Below are 15000 nucleotides of genomic sequence, written 5' to 3'. Positions count from 1 at the left end.
CTCATGTGACCAAATGCAATCTATATTCACGTCACGCAGTGCAATTAAGCATTGTCTTGTAGCGCCGACGAAGACTGCCACCGAGATGAATGGTCAATACAAAAATAGAGATCCTAGATCTAGTTCACTACTATGGATGCAATAAGACTGTGTGTGGTTGGTTTACTGAATGTCGAAGTGAACAAGAAACAGTCGACCAGCGGCTGCAGCTGTGAGTGAGAGACTCCTCATTGCAGAAGAGCCAATGGGTGGAGCTTGACCTTGCCCAGCTCCACCTGTAGATCCAGCTGCATGCCCGGCTCAGGTCCAGCCCTCCCCATCTCATTCATACAACTTGGTACCGTAGCTCGAGTTCTTGTAGCGTCTAGCGAAAGCCCCGGAAAGCGAGCTCTGTCTGGGCAGGGGTTGCCTGCTGCGTCCGAGAGAGGGTTAAGCTTCTCTGACACCTTATAGTAGGCTATAACACCACTCCAACGCGACTTTGAAAATAGTATTCAGCTATTCATGTTTGCTTATAATATACTTTTAGCAGGTTACTTTTGTTATTTATTCAAGATTAAACCAAGAAATTGTGTAAACACGATTGATTCATATTTTAATTACACATTATTACATACATTTTCTTCATATAAAGCAGCATCTTCATAACAATGTCAAATGTCATTTACTCATTTTTTATAAAGTTTGGGTATGGACCAAAAACGGCCATGTCGTCACACCCCCAATATATATGCTGCTTTGCTGTTCTTCAGCTTCTCAGATGACTCAGACTCTCGTGCTGATTGGTTATTTCCTCCAACTGACTGTAGCAAAATCACAGAGCAGATCCTCAGGTCTATGCAGCACTGCATCTGACTCACCACATCAAGTGGAACAGACACTAAAATGGTAACCTTCTCTGATTGGTCAAGATGAGCTGAGCGAACCCAGACTTTGCAGAAGAAGTCAAAGGATGGATTCCCTGATCTCGTGGCTATATTAGGCCCTGCGGACAGGGTACATACCTGGGACGGATTGTCCTACATTGTTTGAGGGGGGAATAAGGAGAGAGCGGTAGTTAACGGACAATAGTTCCAGGCCTGATCTGAGCCGGTGTCCAGTGAGTTCCTGTAACAAACCAGACCAAGACATAACAGCTACCAGTGGGCAGTTTATTTCCAGAGTAACTGCAACATTTAGAGGAACTGCTGATGCAAACCTTATCGCATTCAGGTCAACTCCCTCATATCAGTCTCGCAATCACATGCTGTGAACTGTAAACGTTAAACCTGACGCAACAAGCAGCATTATGATGCTAACGTACTGTAAACCTGACGCAACAAGCAGCATTATGATGCTATGCTAACAAACTGTCAGCAACAAGAAGCGTTAGGATGCTAACATACAGCATACTGTGCGCTACAAGCAGTGTTAGGATGCTAACATACAGCATACTGTGCGCTACAAGCAGTGTTAGGATGCTAACATACAGCATACTGTGCGCTAGAAGCAGTGTTAGGATGCTAACATACAGCATACTGTGCGCTACAAGCAGTGTAATGATGCTAACATACAGCATACTGTGCGCTACAAGCAGTGTTAGGATGCTAACATACAGCATACTGTGCGCTAGAAGCAGTGTTAGGATGCCAACATACAGTATACTGTGCGCTACGAGCAGTGTAATGATGCTAACGTACTTGGCAATGAATGTTAGCAGGGAGGAAGCGTGGGGGGAGAAACTAAGGTCCGATGGTCCCGATCTCAGTTGGAGAGGCGTCGGAACATATCCTTTAGTGAGGCCTGCTTATTGGCCCCTGGCAGGTGAGGGGCGGGGCCGGAGCTTGAGCTGCTGGCCGTCTGTCTGTTAGGAGTAGCCCTTCGCTCTGCTCCCACCTCATTTCGTTTGGAGGAGGAGGAGGAGGAGGAGGTTCTGCTGGGGGTTCTGGCTTTGCGGCGCAGCTGGTAAGGGTCAGCGGAGCCTTTGCTGCGGTCGGTGAAGGCCCGCTGCTCCTCCTTGTTCAGCTCCTTCTGGAGGAGCTCAGCCACCAGACGGTCCTGCTCCTCCTGCTGACGGCGGCCGAACAGCGCCTCCTCCTGCCGGCTCAGCTCCTCCACCAGGAGAACACAGACCTCCTCCTCCCCCTCCCCGCCCCCTCGGACTCCAGAACCGTCTGAGACCTGCTGGTGCGGCCAGGTGCTGGGGTGGGAAGAGCAGCGTCTCTTGGAGGAGGAGGAGGCTGGGCCCGTCTCCACATGGACGCTGCCTCTCTTGGAGGATGGGGTCAGGACGGGGGGGGCTTCGGTCTGGTCTGGGTCTCCTGGGGGAGCCGGTCGGGGGGTGTCCGGGTGTCTGGGTGAAGCTGGTCTGGTGATGTCTGGGGGTGGGGGGGTGAGCAGTATGTTGTCCTAGGGTGGACAGAAGGCATGGTACACTTTTAGTAAGGATCCCACTAGGGCTTGGCGATTAATCTAATTTTGATTTCAGCGTCAAACGATCACATTAACATGATCAACTTTTTATTTTTTTCTATCAATGTTTTATAGAAAGGGCAGAACAGCTGGATACATATCTGTAAATCATTTTAGATTGGAACATTTTCTTTTTGACCATTTTGTGTATCATTATTATTTTTTGTATTACTTAAAAAGCGAAATTTCAAGTTTTCAAACTCAAAAATAACATTGAATAATCGTGATTTCAATATTGACCAAGATCAGCCCTAGATCCCACACTAGTTTGACCTAACCCGGTTGCTAACTGCGATAAACACTGTCACACAAGACAAACACAAGAATAAGTCCCTTCTGTGCTGAAAATCAACCAAACCAAATAACAGGTAAAGGACCTAGCTGTTGCCTTGCATAGCTGACACCGCTGTGACTGGGTGAATCGGTGTATGGATAGGTACCAAAGGCTGAAGGAATGGATGAATACAAGGCAATAAATGTAAAGAGCTTTAATTGACCCCGGGTTTGAAAAGTGCTGTAGAAATGCAGTTACACTTCACACGAAGAGAGCCAGTCAGCGAAGGAGAGACAGAAAAACAGACATGAGATAGAGAGACATACCCTGTTGGTGACTGAACTGGTTGGTCTTGGAGGCAGTGGACACAGGAACCTGGAGATCATAAAAAAAATATTCAAAACACACTCCTACCAGTAGGTTCCTGTCTAATGTCCACCTGTAGGTTCCTACCTGTCTAATGTCCACCTGTAGGTTCCTACCTGTCTAATGTCCACCTGTAGGTTCCTACCTGTCTACTGTCCACCACTAGGTTCCTACCTGTCTACTGTCCACCACTAGGTTCCTACCTGTCTAATGTCCACCTGTAGGTTCCTACCTGTCTACCACTAGGTTCCTACCTGTCTAATGTCCACCTGTAGGTTCCTCCTACCTGTCTATTTGTCCAGGGGCAGGTTTTATCTTGGCATGAGAAGAAGCAGGCTCAGACACCGGAGAGGAGTTCTGTACAGAGGACAGAGCATGAATTAGTACTGGACATGGATAAGATTATTAACATTAAATAACTTTATTATTACCATTACTAGAATTAAACCTAAATCAACATAACAAATATTATTAATTAGTATAATCATTAACAAAATACTATTATCAGCATTACTATTATTAGTCAACATTATTAACATACTATATATAATAAAAATATCATTAGCATAATCAGCAGACAGGTACAGACAGACAGACAGCCGGTAGAACAACAAACGGCATACAGATGGACAGGCAGTCACAGACAATCAGACGGGTAGACAGACCGGTAGACTAGCAGAATGACAGACAGGTAGACGAGCAGACAGAAAGGTTGACAGACAGACAGACCAGCTCCTGGCTGAGGAGGCGTGCCAGCCTCTCGTCCTCCTCAAGTTTCTCCTCTTGCCGCCTTCTCTCCTGGGCCAAACGCAGCTCCTCCTCCTGCAGGAGGAGCTGGATGAACTCCTCACTTGCCCTGCTCTCCGCCTCCTCCCCCACACGACGCTCCTCCTCCAGCTGCACACACACACACACACACACACACACACACACACACACACACACACACACACACACACACACACACACACACACACACACACACACACACACACACACACACACACACACACGTCAACTAGACCATTACAATGCCCTCTCACACAGATCCCCCACATCACCCTTTCACACAGAGACACTGATCGGGATTGGTCAATACCTCTGACCATCCAACACCAGAAGTAACCCAATTCCGTGCTGAACAAGCGGTGTTGAGAGGGGCTATGATAGGCCCTAGATTCAATCTAACAATGTGGTAATATCTTAAAAATGCATGTGAAGCATAATCTGTCCTTGGGACAAAAAGGATCTGTGAATATCTTAGTTACAGCAACATTTTTATAGAAACATATGTTTGCATTTAGAAGTGTCAATTTTATTATTTGGGAAATCCCACGATCGTTACCACAATAAGTGGGTCAACAGCTCTGTGACGCTGTTACTACGGTGCCCCCTACTGGCTGAAGAAGTCAAATACAGTTTGCTTGGAGTCAACAGACTGGTCAGAGCCCAGGTATCGACTTAAGGGATGCTGAGATACAATAAACATTGTACTGCCCCACAATATATTACTCCAAAATCAATATACATGGTATTTTGTTGGTATCCGTGTATTATGGCACTTGAGGGTGTAACTGTATACACTACAACCCTTAAGTGCACAACTAAAACTCTTCAGTGTACAACTAGAAGTCTAAAGTATCCAACTAAAACGGTAGAGTATAAAACCAGAAGTCTAAAGTGTAAATGTTAAGACTCGGCCGTACCCTGGAGACCTGGTCCTCGTACTCCTTCCTCACTTCTCCTGGCTGGCAGACTCGAGGCCTCGAGGACTCCGCTGTAGCACAACACGTTACTATGGTTACAGTTAGTCATTATGGTATGTAGTTACAGTATGTTATAAGGGTGTGTAGCTACAGTAGGGTTATTATGGTATGTACCTACAGTATAGTAATTATGGTATGTAGTTACAGTATGTTATAAGGGTATGTAGCTACAGTAGGGTTATTATGGTATGTAGCTGCAGTATAGTAATTATGGTATGCAGTTACAGTATGTTGTAAAAGTATGTTATTATGGTATGTAGTAACAGTTTATTTATTATTGGCTGTAGTTACAGTATGGCTATGATAGTACGTTGTTACAGTATGGTTATTAGGGTTTGTAGTTACAGCATGGTTATTATGGTTTGTTGTTACAGGGTGGTTATTATGGTATGTAGTTACAGTATGTTATTATGGTATGTAGTTGCATTATGGTTGTCACACACAATACGTTTACATGACACTCAATAGGGTCGAATTTTTGGCTTAGTCCGACTATGATTGGATTATTGAGATGCATGTACGTATACACCTTAGTCTGACTAAAGTCGAATGGAATTGAGTTACTCGTAGCTGAATTAAGACCCCTAGATTAATCGATTGTTAGTTTAATTGAGCGTGCATGTATACGGTCAATCGGATTGGAATCGGATTATGCGTTCTGCGCATGTTCGAGGTTTTTCCCGGGGGCCGTGAGCCGGAAGTATAAGGAGACGATAGTCGTGTTGTTGTCGCCGTCGGAAACCGAGAAACTGCGTTTTAATTAAAAATGTGGCAAAGAAGACGGAGAAAGCCGTGTAGTTACCCCCTATAAGTAGTGTATCATCATCAACATGTATTCAGTACACACTATGCTTGTGTTACGAGAGTAGCATATGTGTGTGCGTGAGAATGGCAGTGTGTGTGTGAGTGACTTCAGCGAGTGAGCGGATGAGCGAGCGGTTGCGCATGTCAGTTTAGTGAATGAACGAGTCCGGTTGTGTCTGTGCAAAGTGTACTGTTAAGTCAGTGGAACTACGAATAAAGTACCCAGCCTGTCAATAATCGGTGGCCGCTTCACTCTGACCTATAAGCAGACCCACTGCCGGTCAATGTGAAGGGTGTTATCCCCGAGAGAACATCGGCCCTGGAGGGAACCACTCTCCTGTGCTCCTCGACTACGGTCTGGGAGCCGACAGCAGGAAAGGTGTAACACTTCGATTTCACCCAAGAACTCTGACTTTGACTCTCTGAATTCCAGATTTGAACACGACATGGAGGAGGAAGGTATTGTTGCCGTATGTGGACTCCCGGAGGAGCTATGCGGCCGAGAGGTCGGAACAATGGAGCGTCGGAGAAATGCCATGGACCCGAAGTGAACCGACAGCTGTCTACCGAAAACCTCTTTCTCGAATGATGCGGCCGCCTGAGTTTGTTGTTGCTAGTGACGTAAAGAGGTCAATTGGTGGCTCTATTACCACTAGTTGAAATGGGCACAGCGCCACCTAGTTGTCAGAATGAGGAGCATAGTCGAACTATGACTTTAATCTGATTAAGCTGCGCATGTAAACGTACTAATAGTATGTAAATACTAGGGCTGTGTTCAAAAAATCGATCCGCGATCCGATATCGATTCATGCTCAAAAAGCACGATATCGATCCAAAAATGTCTGGATCGATCTTTAATTAATAAAAAAAAAAAAAAAAAAAAAAATTCAAATAATACTTGGATTTTTGTCTAAAATAAATACTTGATTCTTGACTCTTCTCTCTCTGTGTCCCTCTTACACGTACACAGATACAATCACAAACACATGGAGCTGTTTTGTCTATGGGACAGTATTTATTTGCATTAGGTCTGTAAATAGATCGATATCGAATCGAATCGGAACGAATCGTGGATCGAATCGGATCGTGACCTTATGAATCGGAATCGGATCGATCCAGGAAATTCGGATCGATTCCCAGCCCTAGTAAATACAGTATGTTGTCACATTATGTTTTGCTAGTTCTCCTGGTGACTCCTCCCTCCAGTTCCTCCTACCGTGCTCCTCGTCCACCTCCTCCTCCCCATTGAGGCGACGCTGGCACTGCAGGGGGAAAGCGTCCTGCACCTCTCTCCACAGCTCCTCGTTGACCAGGGTCTTCTTGCGGCTGTTGAGGCGTGCCCAGGTGGAGATCCTCTTTCGGCACAGAGGACAGCACAGCGTGGCCTGGTCCACCGACTTGAGGAAACAAGGCTAACAATACGGTACGTTATTATAGTCTGTTGTCACAGTATCGTTTTTATGGTATGTAGTAACAGTATGGTTATTATTGTACGTAGTTTCAGTATGCCTATTAGAACGTTGTTACCGTATGGTTATTATGGCACGTAGTCACAGTATGGTTATTACGGCATGCTGTGTTACAGTATGTTATTATTGTATGTAGTTACAGTAGATCATAGGGTAGGTTGTGAACAGGTTACCTTGCAGAAGGTGTGCTGACAGGGCAGGGTGACTGGTTCCAGGTAAATCTCCATACACACTGGACAGAGGCAGTCCTCTCTGACCAGGCGCCGCCCCTGCTGCCCCTCTGACACTGGGGCCATGGTCCCTCTCCCCGTCACCACGGAAACCAGCAGGGTGCTCGAGGGATAAAGGGCATCACCCTGGCGGAGGACGGAGAGCAGACTCAGCACCAGCCCTATTATAATAATAACAAACTGAAGGGCATCACGTTGCAAGGGGCCTGGTTGCCCCGTGTTGCTCCAACCTACTGAACTAAACTAGTCGCGCCCTTGGAACCAAGAGGTGTGGTTTGTGATCTGCAATCTGTATGATACACTATACCCGCTATTATTCACTATGTATTATACACCCTCAATCATAAACTCTGCATGGAGGTAGCAGATGTTTAGTTTCTAGTAGGTAAACGTCAAAACACGCATCCATGGTTCCGTCTGTCTTCCAGATAATGGAGAAGGTCTACTTTCCCGGGCTATGATCGTGTATGAACACGCCCTCACTTATAAACACAAGCAATTTGGTCACTCTGCACCACTGCATGCTGACGACGCAATTACACTGCTCTTTTTAAATCACTTTCAAATGTCGAATCTGTCTTGTAAAGTGCTCACTGTACTTTTTGCATGTGTCCTCGTGAAACCCCACTGACTTTTTTCATACGCTACGATAGTTTTATAGTGTGGCTCCGTAAGTTTTACGAATACCTCCACAGTGACAAATGGACTGCTGTAGTCTCCTCCTAGCACCTCCACTCCCGCAACACTTAAGCTTCACTCACTTGTTCTTCTACTTGGTAGTTTTTAAATAAAACAAACACGCAAGGTAGGTACACTACTCACCGTCAGGATCCCGGGATTACTCCTTATTCCTCGTCTTTACTTCGAAATCAGAGCAAAACATTCACCAGGACAGAAGATAACGTTGCTAAACTCAGAACTAGCACTTAACAAGTGATCCCCCCCGTACTACTTGTTGTCAATAGAATGATACAACCCGGTTCAAGTCGGTCATTGATCAATATCACTTAGTTTAGTAACTATATAGATTAGCCTGATAGCTTAGCTTTGTATCGCGGGATCCGTTGCCAGTGCCACAATGGTGGGCATACGTCATGAACAAAACTGCCTTTCAAAGTAAAAGGTACGTGGTTTAATAACACATCGCTACGTGTATCCATTAACTCATATTTTTCTTCATGAAACGTTGTGTGCAGAATATGTTGCCGCAAGTCAACCAAATTCGTTTCAATATAAATTTTGACATAGCACATTACAATGCAATATCAATTGTGAACGCGTTATGAACACAAAATAAATAAATGTTTTTGAACGAACAAAACGAGTGACACTGAAGTCAATGAATGATCACAATGATTATTCATGATTATAAATCTTTATACAAGTCAGACTAATCAAAGATTGATATGGATTTATTGATGCTGCGATAATTCTTCGGTGGTGGGGGTTCTAGTTGGCCATCTACAGGGTTGGGGGGGGGGGGTTCTGGTGCATAGTGGGTTAGTGGGGTTGGGGTTCTAGTGGGTTAGTGGTTAAATGGGGTGGGGGTTCTACTGGGTCAGTAGTTTCGTAGCGTCCTAGCTGGGTGTGGGTTCTAGTGGGTCAGTGGCTCTAGTGGGCAGGTTTTTTCGGGTGCTTCTAGTGGAGTGGGGTTCAAGTGAGTTCTGGGAGGTCCTAGTCATGTTCCTAGGGAGGTTCCTGAGTCCTTGTTCGGGCCCTGGTCGGGGCAGCAGTGCTTCTTGAGCTGCCTGGAGTCGGAGAACCCGCGGCTGCAGCGGCCGCAGGGGTACAGCTTGACGCCCGTGTGCGTCTGCGTGTGGGACTTGAGCTGGTTGGACTGGCGGAAGCGCCGACCGCAGACGGAGCACTCGTACGGCTGCTCGCCCGTGTGCACGCGCAGGTGCCGCTGGTAGTTCTGCGGCGTGCGGAAGCTCTTGCCGCAGCTCAGGCAGGCGTGCGGCCGCTCGCCGCTGTGGAGCCGCCGGTGGAGGAGCAGCTGGCTCCGCAGGTAGAAGGCCCGGGGGCACTCGGAGCAGGCGTGAGGCCGCTCCCCGCTGTGCTGCCGCAGGTGGTACAGGTACTGGTGCTTGAGGTGGAAGCTGCGCTCGCAGACGGAGCAGCTGAATTCCTTGTGCGCGTCGTGGCTCTTCTGGTGGGTCTTCAGGGAGCCGGCGCTGCGGAAGCTCTTGACACACACCGGGCAGCTGAACCCACCACCCCCCGCCGCCGCGCCCGCCCGCCTTCTCCTGGTGCCCCCGCCGCCGCCGCCCCCGTCCCCGTCCTCTGCTGGGCTCCTGTGCGCCACCTGCTGGTGCTTCAGCAGCTGACAGTTGTAGAAGAAGGTCTTCCCACAGAGGTCGCACATGAAGGGCATGGTGGCGCCGTGGACCAGCGAGTGCTTCTTCAACCCCCAGGCTCCGGAGAAGCTCTCCCCGCAGTCTGAGCAGCGGTACGCCTTCTCAGAGCTGTGAAGCCGCTGGTGGCGCAGCAGGTTGTACTTGAGTCCGAAGGCGAGGCCGCAGGTCGGGCAGACGAACGGCTTGGCGCCGCTGTGGACCGGGCCGTGCTGGGCCAGCCCCACCTTGCTCCTGAAGCTCTTGCCGCACAGGGGGCAGGGGAAGGGCCTCTGGGCCGAGTGCGTCCGGCTGTGGGCTCGCAGGTTGCTGGCGGTGCCGAAGCGCTTCCCGCAGGTGGGGCAGGGGTGGGCCCTGGCCCCCGTGTGCACCGTCTGGTGCTCCTGGAGGCTCCTGCTCCGCGAGAAGCCCCGGCCACACACCTCGCACATGAAGCGCTTGACGTCAGCGTGGAGCCGGGCGGAGGGCAGGGAGACCTCCTCGCGGCACAGGGGGTTCTCCTTCTTCAGGGGCAGCCTCCGCTGGCCGTTGAGCCTGTAGCGTTGCCTCCTCCTCTCCCTCTCCTGCTCCTTCCTCTCCTCCGCTTCCTCCCTCGCTCCTCCAACACCCTGGCTCGCTCCTGTGTTGGAGGAGGGCTTTGAGTTAAGGTTTAGGGTTAGGCGTGGGGATGTGAGAGGTTCAAATCACCACCAATGAACGTAAGTATGTGGAGTGCGTGTGGATGACGGCTGGTTTTAGCAGCCTCACCTGGCCCAGAGTCCAATCAGTCAAACTCGGGCCAGCCATCATCCACACACATTCCACACTGTTAAGGCAACACAACCAAGGCCCAAATTTAGACGGATCGGTTGATTGGTAACTGTTGAGTTTGTAACTGCTTAGTTGGCTGGTTGAAGAGATTTACCTTCTACTGTGTCTTCAGGAGTATCTCTGATGATCAGACCGAATGGGGGTCTTGGGGCTCCCCCTGGCTCCTGGTCTAGAGTCTGGTCTGAGTCATGCTCTACAGTCTGGTCTAGAGTCTGGTCTATGTCCTGGTCTAGAGTCTGGTCTAGAGTCTGGTCTGTGTTCTGGTCTAGAGTCTGGTCTGGGCCCTGGTCTAGAGTCTGGCCTGGGCCCTGGTCTAAAGTCTGGTCTGGGGTCAGGTCTGGGTCTTGGTCTGGGCTCCGGTCTGGGTCTAGCTGATTCTGGTCCAGCTGGGCTTGGAGGAGCTGGTTCCTGTATTGTTCCAGCTGGTTCTGGTCCGGCAGGTTGTGGTCCAGCAGGGTGGAGTACAGCTCCCAGAACACCTCACACAGCTTCCTGACCGCCTGCTCCACCATGGAGTCCACCACACTGCTAGCCTGCGACTGGGAGTTACAGAGCATCACTACTGGACCATATAACTAGTAACAGTAATAAACATAAATATGGTAACTATAGTACTGTAAATCACCTATATTATAAAATATTGTATTTTCACCATAGCAATAGCATAAATGGCAGCTTACATAAAGTGATAAAATACTAATACTAATTAAAAATTCAAAAACAAATATATAATCATACAAATTTAATACAGTGAAACGGTAAAACTATAAATAAAACAAATCAGGATGTAATGGACAGAAAAGGGTGGAATTAATCGAACCATTCCCTGGGACTACATGCCTATAAATCTATATAACTTTCTGAATCATTTGTCTACCTGCCAGAGAGGGGGCGTTGCCTCTCGCCAGGTTTGCCCCAGGACGGACAAGGTGGTCTCCAGAGATAGTTTAATAATCAGAGAGGACTGTGAGGAGAAGGTCCGCATGGCCGCATTCTCCTCTTGTATACTAGATAGAACCATGGTATACTAGATTTATCCATGGTATTTTACATAGATCCATGCTGTATAAGGAAGCTCCATGCCCTCAGTCGTCTAGCTAGCAGCCAGGAGAACGTTTTTAAATCACATGGAAAGATCGTCTTTGATAGTTGATATTGCTCATTAAGCTCTTACCGGATCCAAGACGAAATGCTACACTGTTCACATCCGGTTCACCCAAATTTCTAAATAAAAGTCCCCATTTAAACTTACCTCTGAGGCTGACTGAAGTCACAAGGTACTTCATCGAGTAGGTAGACCTATCGCTATATAGAACAGACCCTGTGGTCTTTTCTATACAGATCTGTTTAACCTTGCTCTATGTAGGACCATAGACCGAATGGTCTGTTCTATATAGAGCTGTCATACCTGGCATTGCATAGAACTGACGCTATCGATTGGTCTTCAACAAACTTACAGTATTCTATATTGTGATGTTAATGAAACCATGCTTTAGAAACATTTATAAAACCACAATATTATGGTGTTATAATATAGATAATATCTAACAATATTATAGGGTAAGCGTACACAGAGTAAAAGAGAAAATAAATAGAATACAAGATTTTGTGTGAATATTTTATTAACATTTCCCAACTAGCTCAATTAATAAAATCTTACGAATAACGCATATCCCCAGATGTTCTTTCATGATACAATTGTGAATGAAAAATATATATATTTCTCTGAAGTTATTGCCAGGTAAGAACATTTCATTCACCAACATCATCTGACCATCCATTCCACTTACAATGACATAATTTCATAACATCGGATTGAGATGACTCTAGTAGCTGTGACAATCATAATAATTTGGAACATCACATTTTAAAGTGATATAGATCACATATAATCAAACTCCCTAATAAATAAACAAATCATGGTGAAGCCAGATTTACATCCCAAAGTTTCTACTTTTTAAAGGTCCCTCTATAAAGCATCCAGTACATTAAGGTTTCTATTTCTAAAGTTCCCTCTCCACAGCCTCCAGTACATTAAAGTTTATACTTTCTAAAAGTCCCTCTACACAACATCCAGTATATTTAGGTTTATTTCTTCTAAAGGCCGCACTCTACAGCATCCAGTACATTTCAATATATCTCAGAATCAGTTATTAATCTGTTGTGCAGCTTGTGGTTAAACCACAAAGACGTTAGCGTCTGAAAGCAACCAATCAGTTTAGATCACCAAAGCCTTAAAGCCTTATCCCAAATGTGTTAACCACTCTTACTACTATGATGCATCATGCAAGAAGAAAAACTACTTTACTCTCATAGTTGTATCCTCCCCCATGACTTTAAACGACCAGACCTTGTCCAGAGAGTGTGGATCTTTAAATACACAGAGACAATCACCTCGTACCTTAAATCAAACACAGACATATCGGCTCTTCTGCTTGTTTAGTGTTGGTTGTTTGTTTACTGGTTGCCCATAGTTTGTGTCTGGTGTTAGAGTTAGCGTCATGGTTCCTGTGGAAGTTCAGACATCAAGGAGAGTTTCTGAGTTTCTGAGTCCCACTCTGAGACCTCTCCACACGTAGAACGATTCATCTTAAGACGGCGGTGAAACACTGCAGCTGTTTCACTGGAAAGGGTTCTTGATGGCAGAGCAAAGGCCCTGACCACCAGCTGTAACCCCGGTAGGTGTCTGGAGAGCCTAGGCCGGTCGGCCTTGTGGTTAACACAGGGCAGAACCCTCTAGGCCCAGCTCTCTCTGCAGAACAACAGGCTGGTAGACTTCCCCACAGGGCGGTCTTTTAGTCTCAATCAGTCCTGGAGCCGGTCCAATAGGAATGTGTCAGAATGTCTGCTATTGGAAGAGATAGGAAGTGCATGGGACTAATGGCACTGCATTATTGCAACCATCTATCAATCATCAATATGAGTTTTTCTTTGATCTAGAAACATTCTTGATTCCTTTTTGTGCATGTGAAAACTGAACATTGATTAGACTTACAAACTAACTAAGCCTATCCTACCGCCGACCCTAATGCATTAAGGGAGAGCGATTCATCCCCACGTCATTTTCCTTCTCCGTGTCCTGCAGTATTGGTCAGAGGTCATGGTGGTTCATTGAGGGGTCAGAGGTCATGATTTTACTTGCAGGGTTCAGAGGTCAGGTTAATGTTGGGAGGGGTCAGATGTCATGGTAAGGGTTGTGTTGGGAGGGGTCAGAGGTCATGGTCAGGGTTGTGTTGGGAGGGGTCATAGGTCATGGTCAGGGTTGTGTTGGGAGGGGTCATAGGTCATGGTCAGGGTTGTGTTCGGAGGGGTCATAGGTCATGGTCAGCGTTGTGTTGGGAGGGGTCATGGTCAGGGTTGTGTTGGGAGGGGTCAGAGGTCATGGTCTTGTTGGGAGGGGTCAGAGGTTCTGGTCAGGGTTTGGCCTGAGGGGTCAGAGGTCATTGTCAGGGTTTGGCCTGAAGGGGTCAGAGGTCATCGTCGGGGTTGGGCCTGAAGGGGTCAGAGGTCATCGTCGGGGTTGTGCTGGGCGCGGCGGCGGGGGGACCCCTGGGGGGGCCGTGCGGGGCTGAAGCAGGTCGACATGGCCAGGGCCGCGCGGCTCAGGCCCAGGTTGAGGCAGTGGACCTCCGGGGTGACCGGGACCTCGGAGAAGAGGGCGCGGCTCCGGGCCATGGGGGCGGGGCTGCTCTCCATGTCCGTCACGATGTTCAGGATCTCCTGCCGCTCTGTCTGCCGCATCAGCCCCCGGATGTTCAGGATGGCCGACACATGCTTCTTCCTGAGGAGAGGAGGTAAGGAGAGGAGGTAAGGAGAGGAGGTAAGAGGAGAGGAGGTCAGGAGATAAGGTAAGGAGAGTATGTAAGAGGAGAGGAGGTAAGGAGATAAGGTAGGGAGAGTAATGTAAGAGGAGGTAAGGAGAGGAGGTAAGAGGAGAGGAGGTCAGGAGATAAGGTAAGGAGAGGAGGTAAGGAGAGTATGTAAGAGGAGAGGAAGTAAGGAGATAAGATAAGGAGAGCATGTAAGAGGAGAGGAGGTGAGGGGGTAAGGTAAGAAGATAAGGTAAGGAGAGTATGTAAGAGGACAGGAGGTAAGGAGATAAGATAAGGAGAGCATGTAAGAGGAGAGGAGGTAAGGAGTTAAGGTAAGGAGAGTATGTAAGAGGACAGGAGGTAAGGAGATAAGGTAAGGAGAGTATGTAAGAGGACAGGTGGTAAGGAGATAAGGTAAGGAGAGGAGTTAAGGAGAGAGTACCTGACATCAGGGAACTCTCGCACCAGAACCCCAACCTCCATCTGGATGGAGGGAACGTCCTCCAACACGATGATCTCAGAGATGTGGGACAGGACCCCGTCCAACCACGAAGCTGGGGACTCCTGGACACACAGACAGGCAGAGCGAGGGAAGGGCGGAACGACAGACGGTCAGCCGGGACGGATGAACTATGTGCTAGATGGGATAGGTGAACAGGATAGT

General features: G+C 47.7%; 3 protein-coding genes across 4 annotated transcripts in view; all 3 read right to left on the bottom strand.

Annotated features, from left to right (window-relative positions):
* Positions 1-574: 574 nt before the first annotated feature.
* rnf168 (ring finger protein 168) lies at positions 575-8449 on the bottom strand. Its single transcript, XM_030337215.1, has 8 exons — positions 8183-8449; positions 7304-7486; positions 6878-7073; positions 4798-4868; positions 3821-3988; positions 3378-3448; positions 3052-3100; positions 575-2388 (listed from the first exon to the last, which is right to left on the bottom strand). Exons 2-8 carry the CDS (start codon positions 7424-7426, stop codon positions 1744-1746), a joined length of 1323 nt encoding a protein of 440 aa, XP_030193075.1. The 5' UTR covers positions 7427-7486; positions 8183-8449; the 3' UTR covers positions 575-1743.
* A 110-nt stretch (positions 8450-8559) lies between these two features.
* On the bottom strand, positions 8560-11709 carry LOC115528839 (zinc finger protein 436). Its single transcript, XM_030337205.1, has 3 exons — positions 11402-11709; positions 10619-11063; positions 8560-10333 (listed from the first exon to the last, which is right to left on the bottom strand). The coding sequence occupies exons 1-3, from the start codon at positions 11543-11545 to the stop codon at positions 9039-9041; spliced, it is 1884 nt and encodes a 627-aa protein (XP_030193065.1). The 5' UTR covers positions 11546-11709; the 3' UTR covers positions 8560-9038.
* Positions 11710-13895: 2186 nt separating this feature from the next.
* exoc3l2b (exocyst complex component 3-like 2b) overlaps positions 13896-15000 on the bottom strand; it is a 20786-nt gene continuing 19681 nt past the window's right edge. For both annotated transcript variants that reach the window (XM_030337196.1, XM_030337195.1), the window contains exons 14-15: positions 14779-14900; positions 13896-14305 (exon numbers count right to left, since the gene is read on the bottom strand). In XM_030337196.1, coding sequence (XP_030193056.1) covers positions 14026-14305; positions 14779-14900 — 402 coding nt within the window. In that variant the 3' untranslated portion in view covers positions 13896-14025. The remainder of the gene's footprint in view (positions 14306-14778; positions 14901-15000) is intronic.

The sequence above is a fragment of the Gadus morhua genome, chromosome 16, assembly GCF_902167405.1.
Source record: "Gadus morhua chromosome 16, gadMor3.0, whole genome shotgun sequence".
Classification (NCBI taxonomy): domain Eukaryota; kingdom Metazoa; phylum Chordata; class Actinopteri; order Gadiformes; family Gadidae; genus Gadus; species Gadus morhua.
The sequence above is the reverse complement of the archived record's forward strand: the minus strand, read 5'-3'. Positions and strand labels throughout refer to the sequence as shown.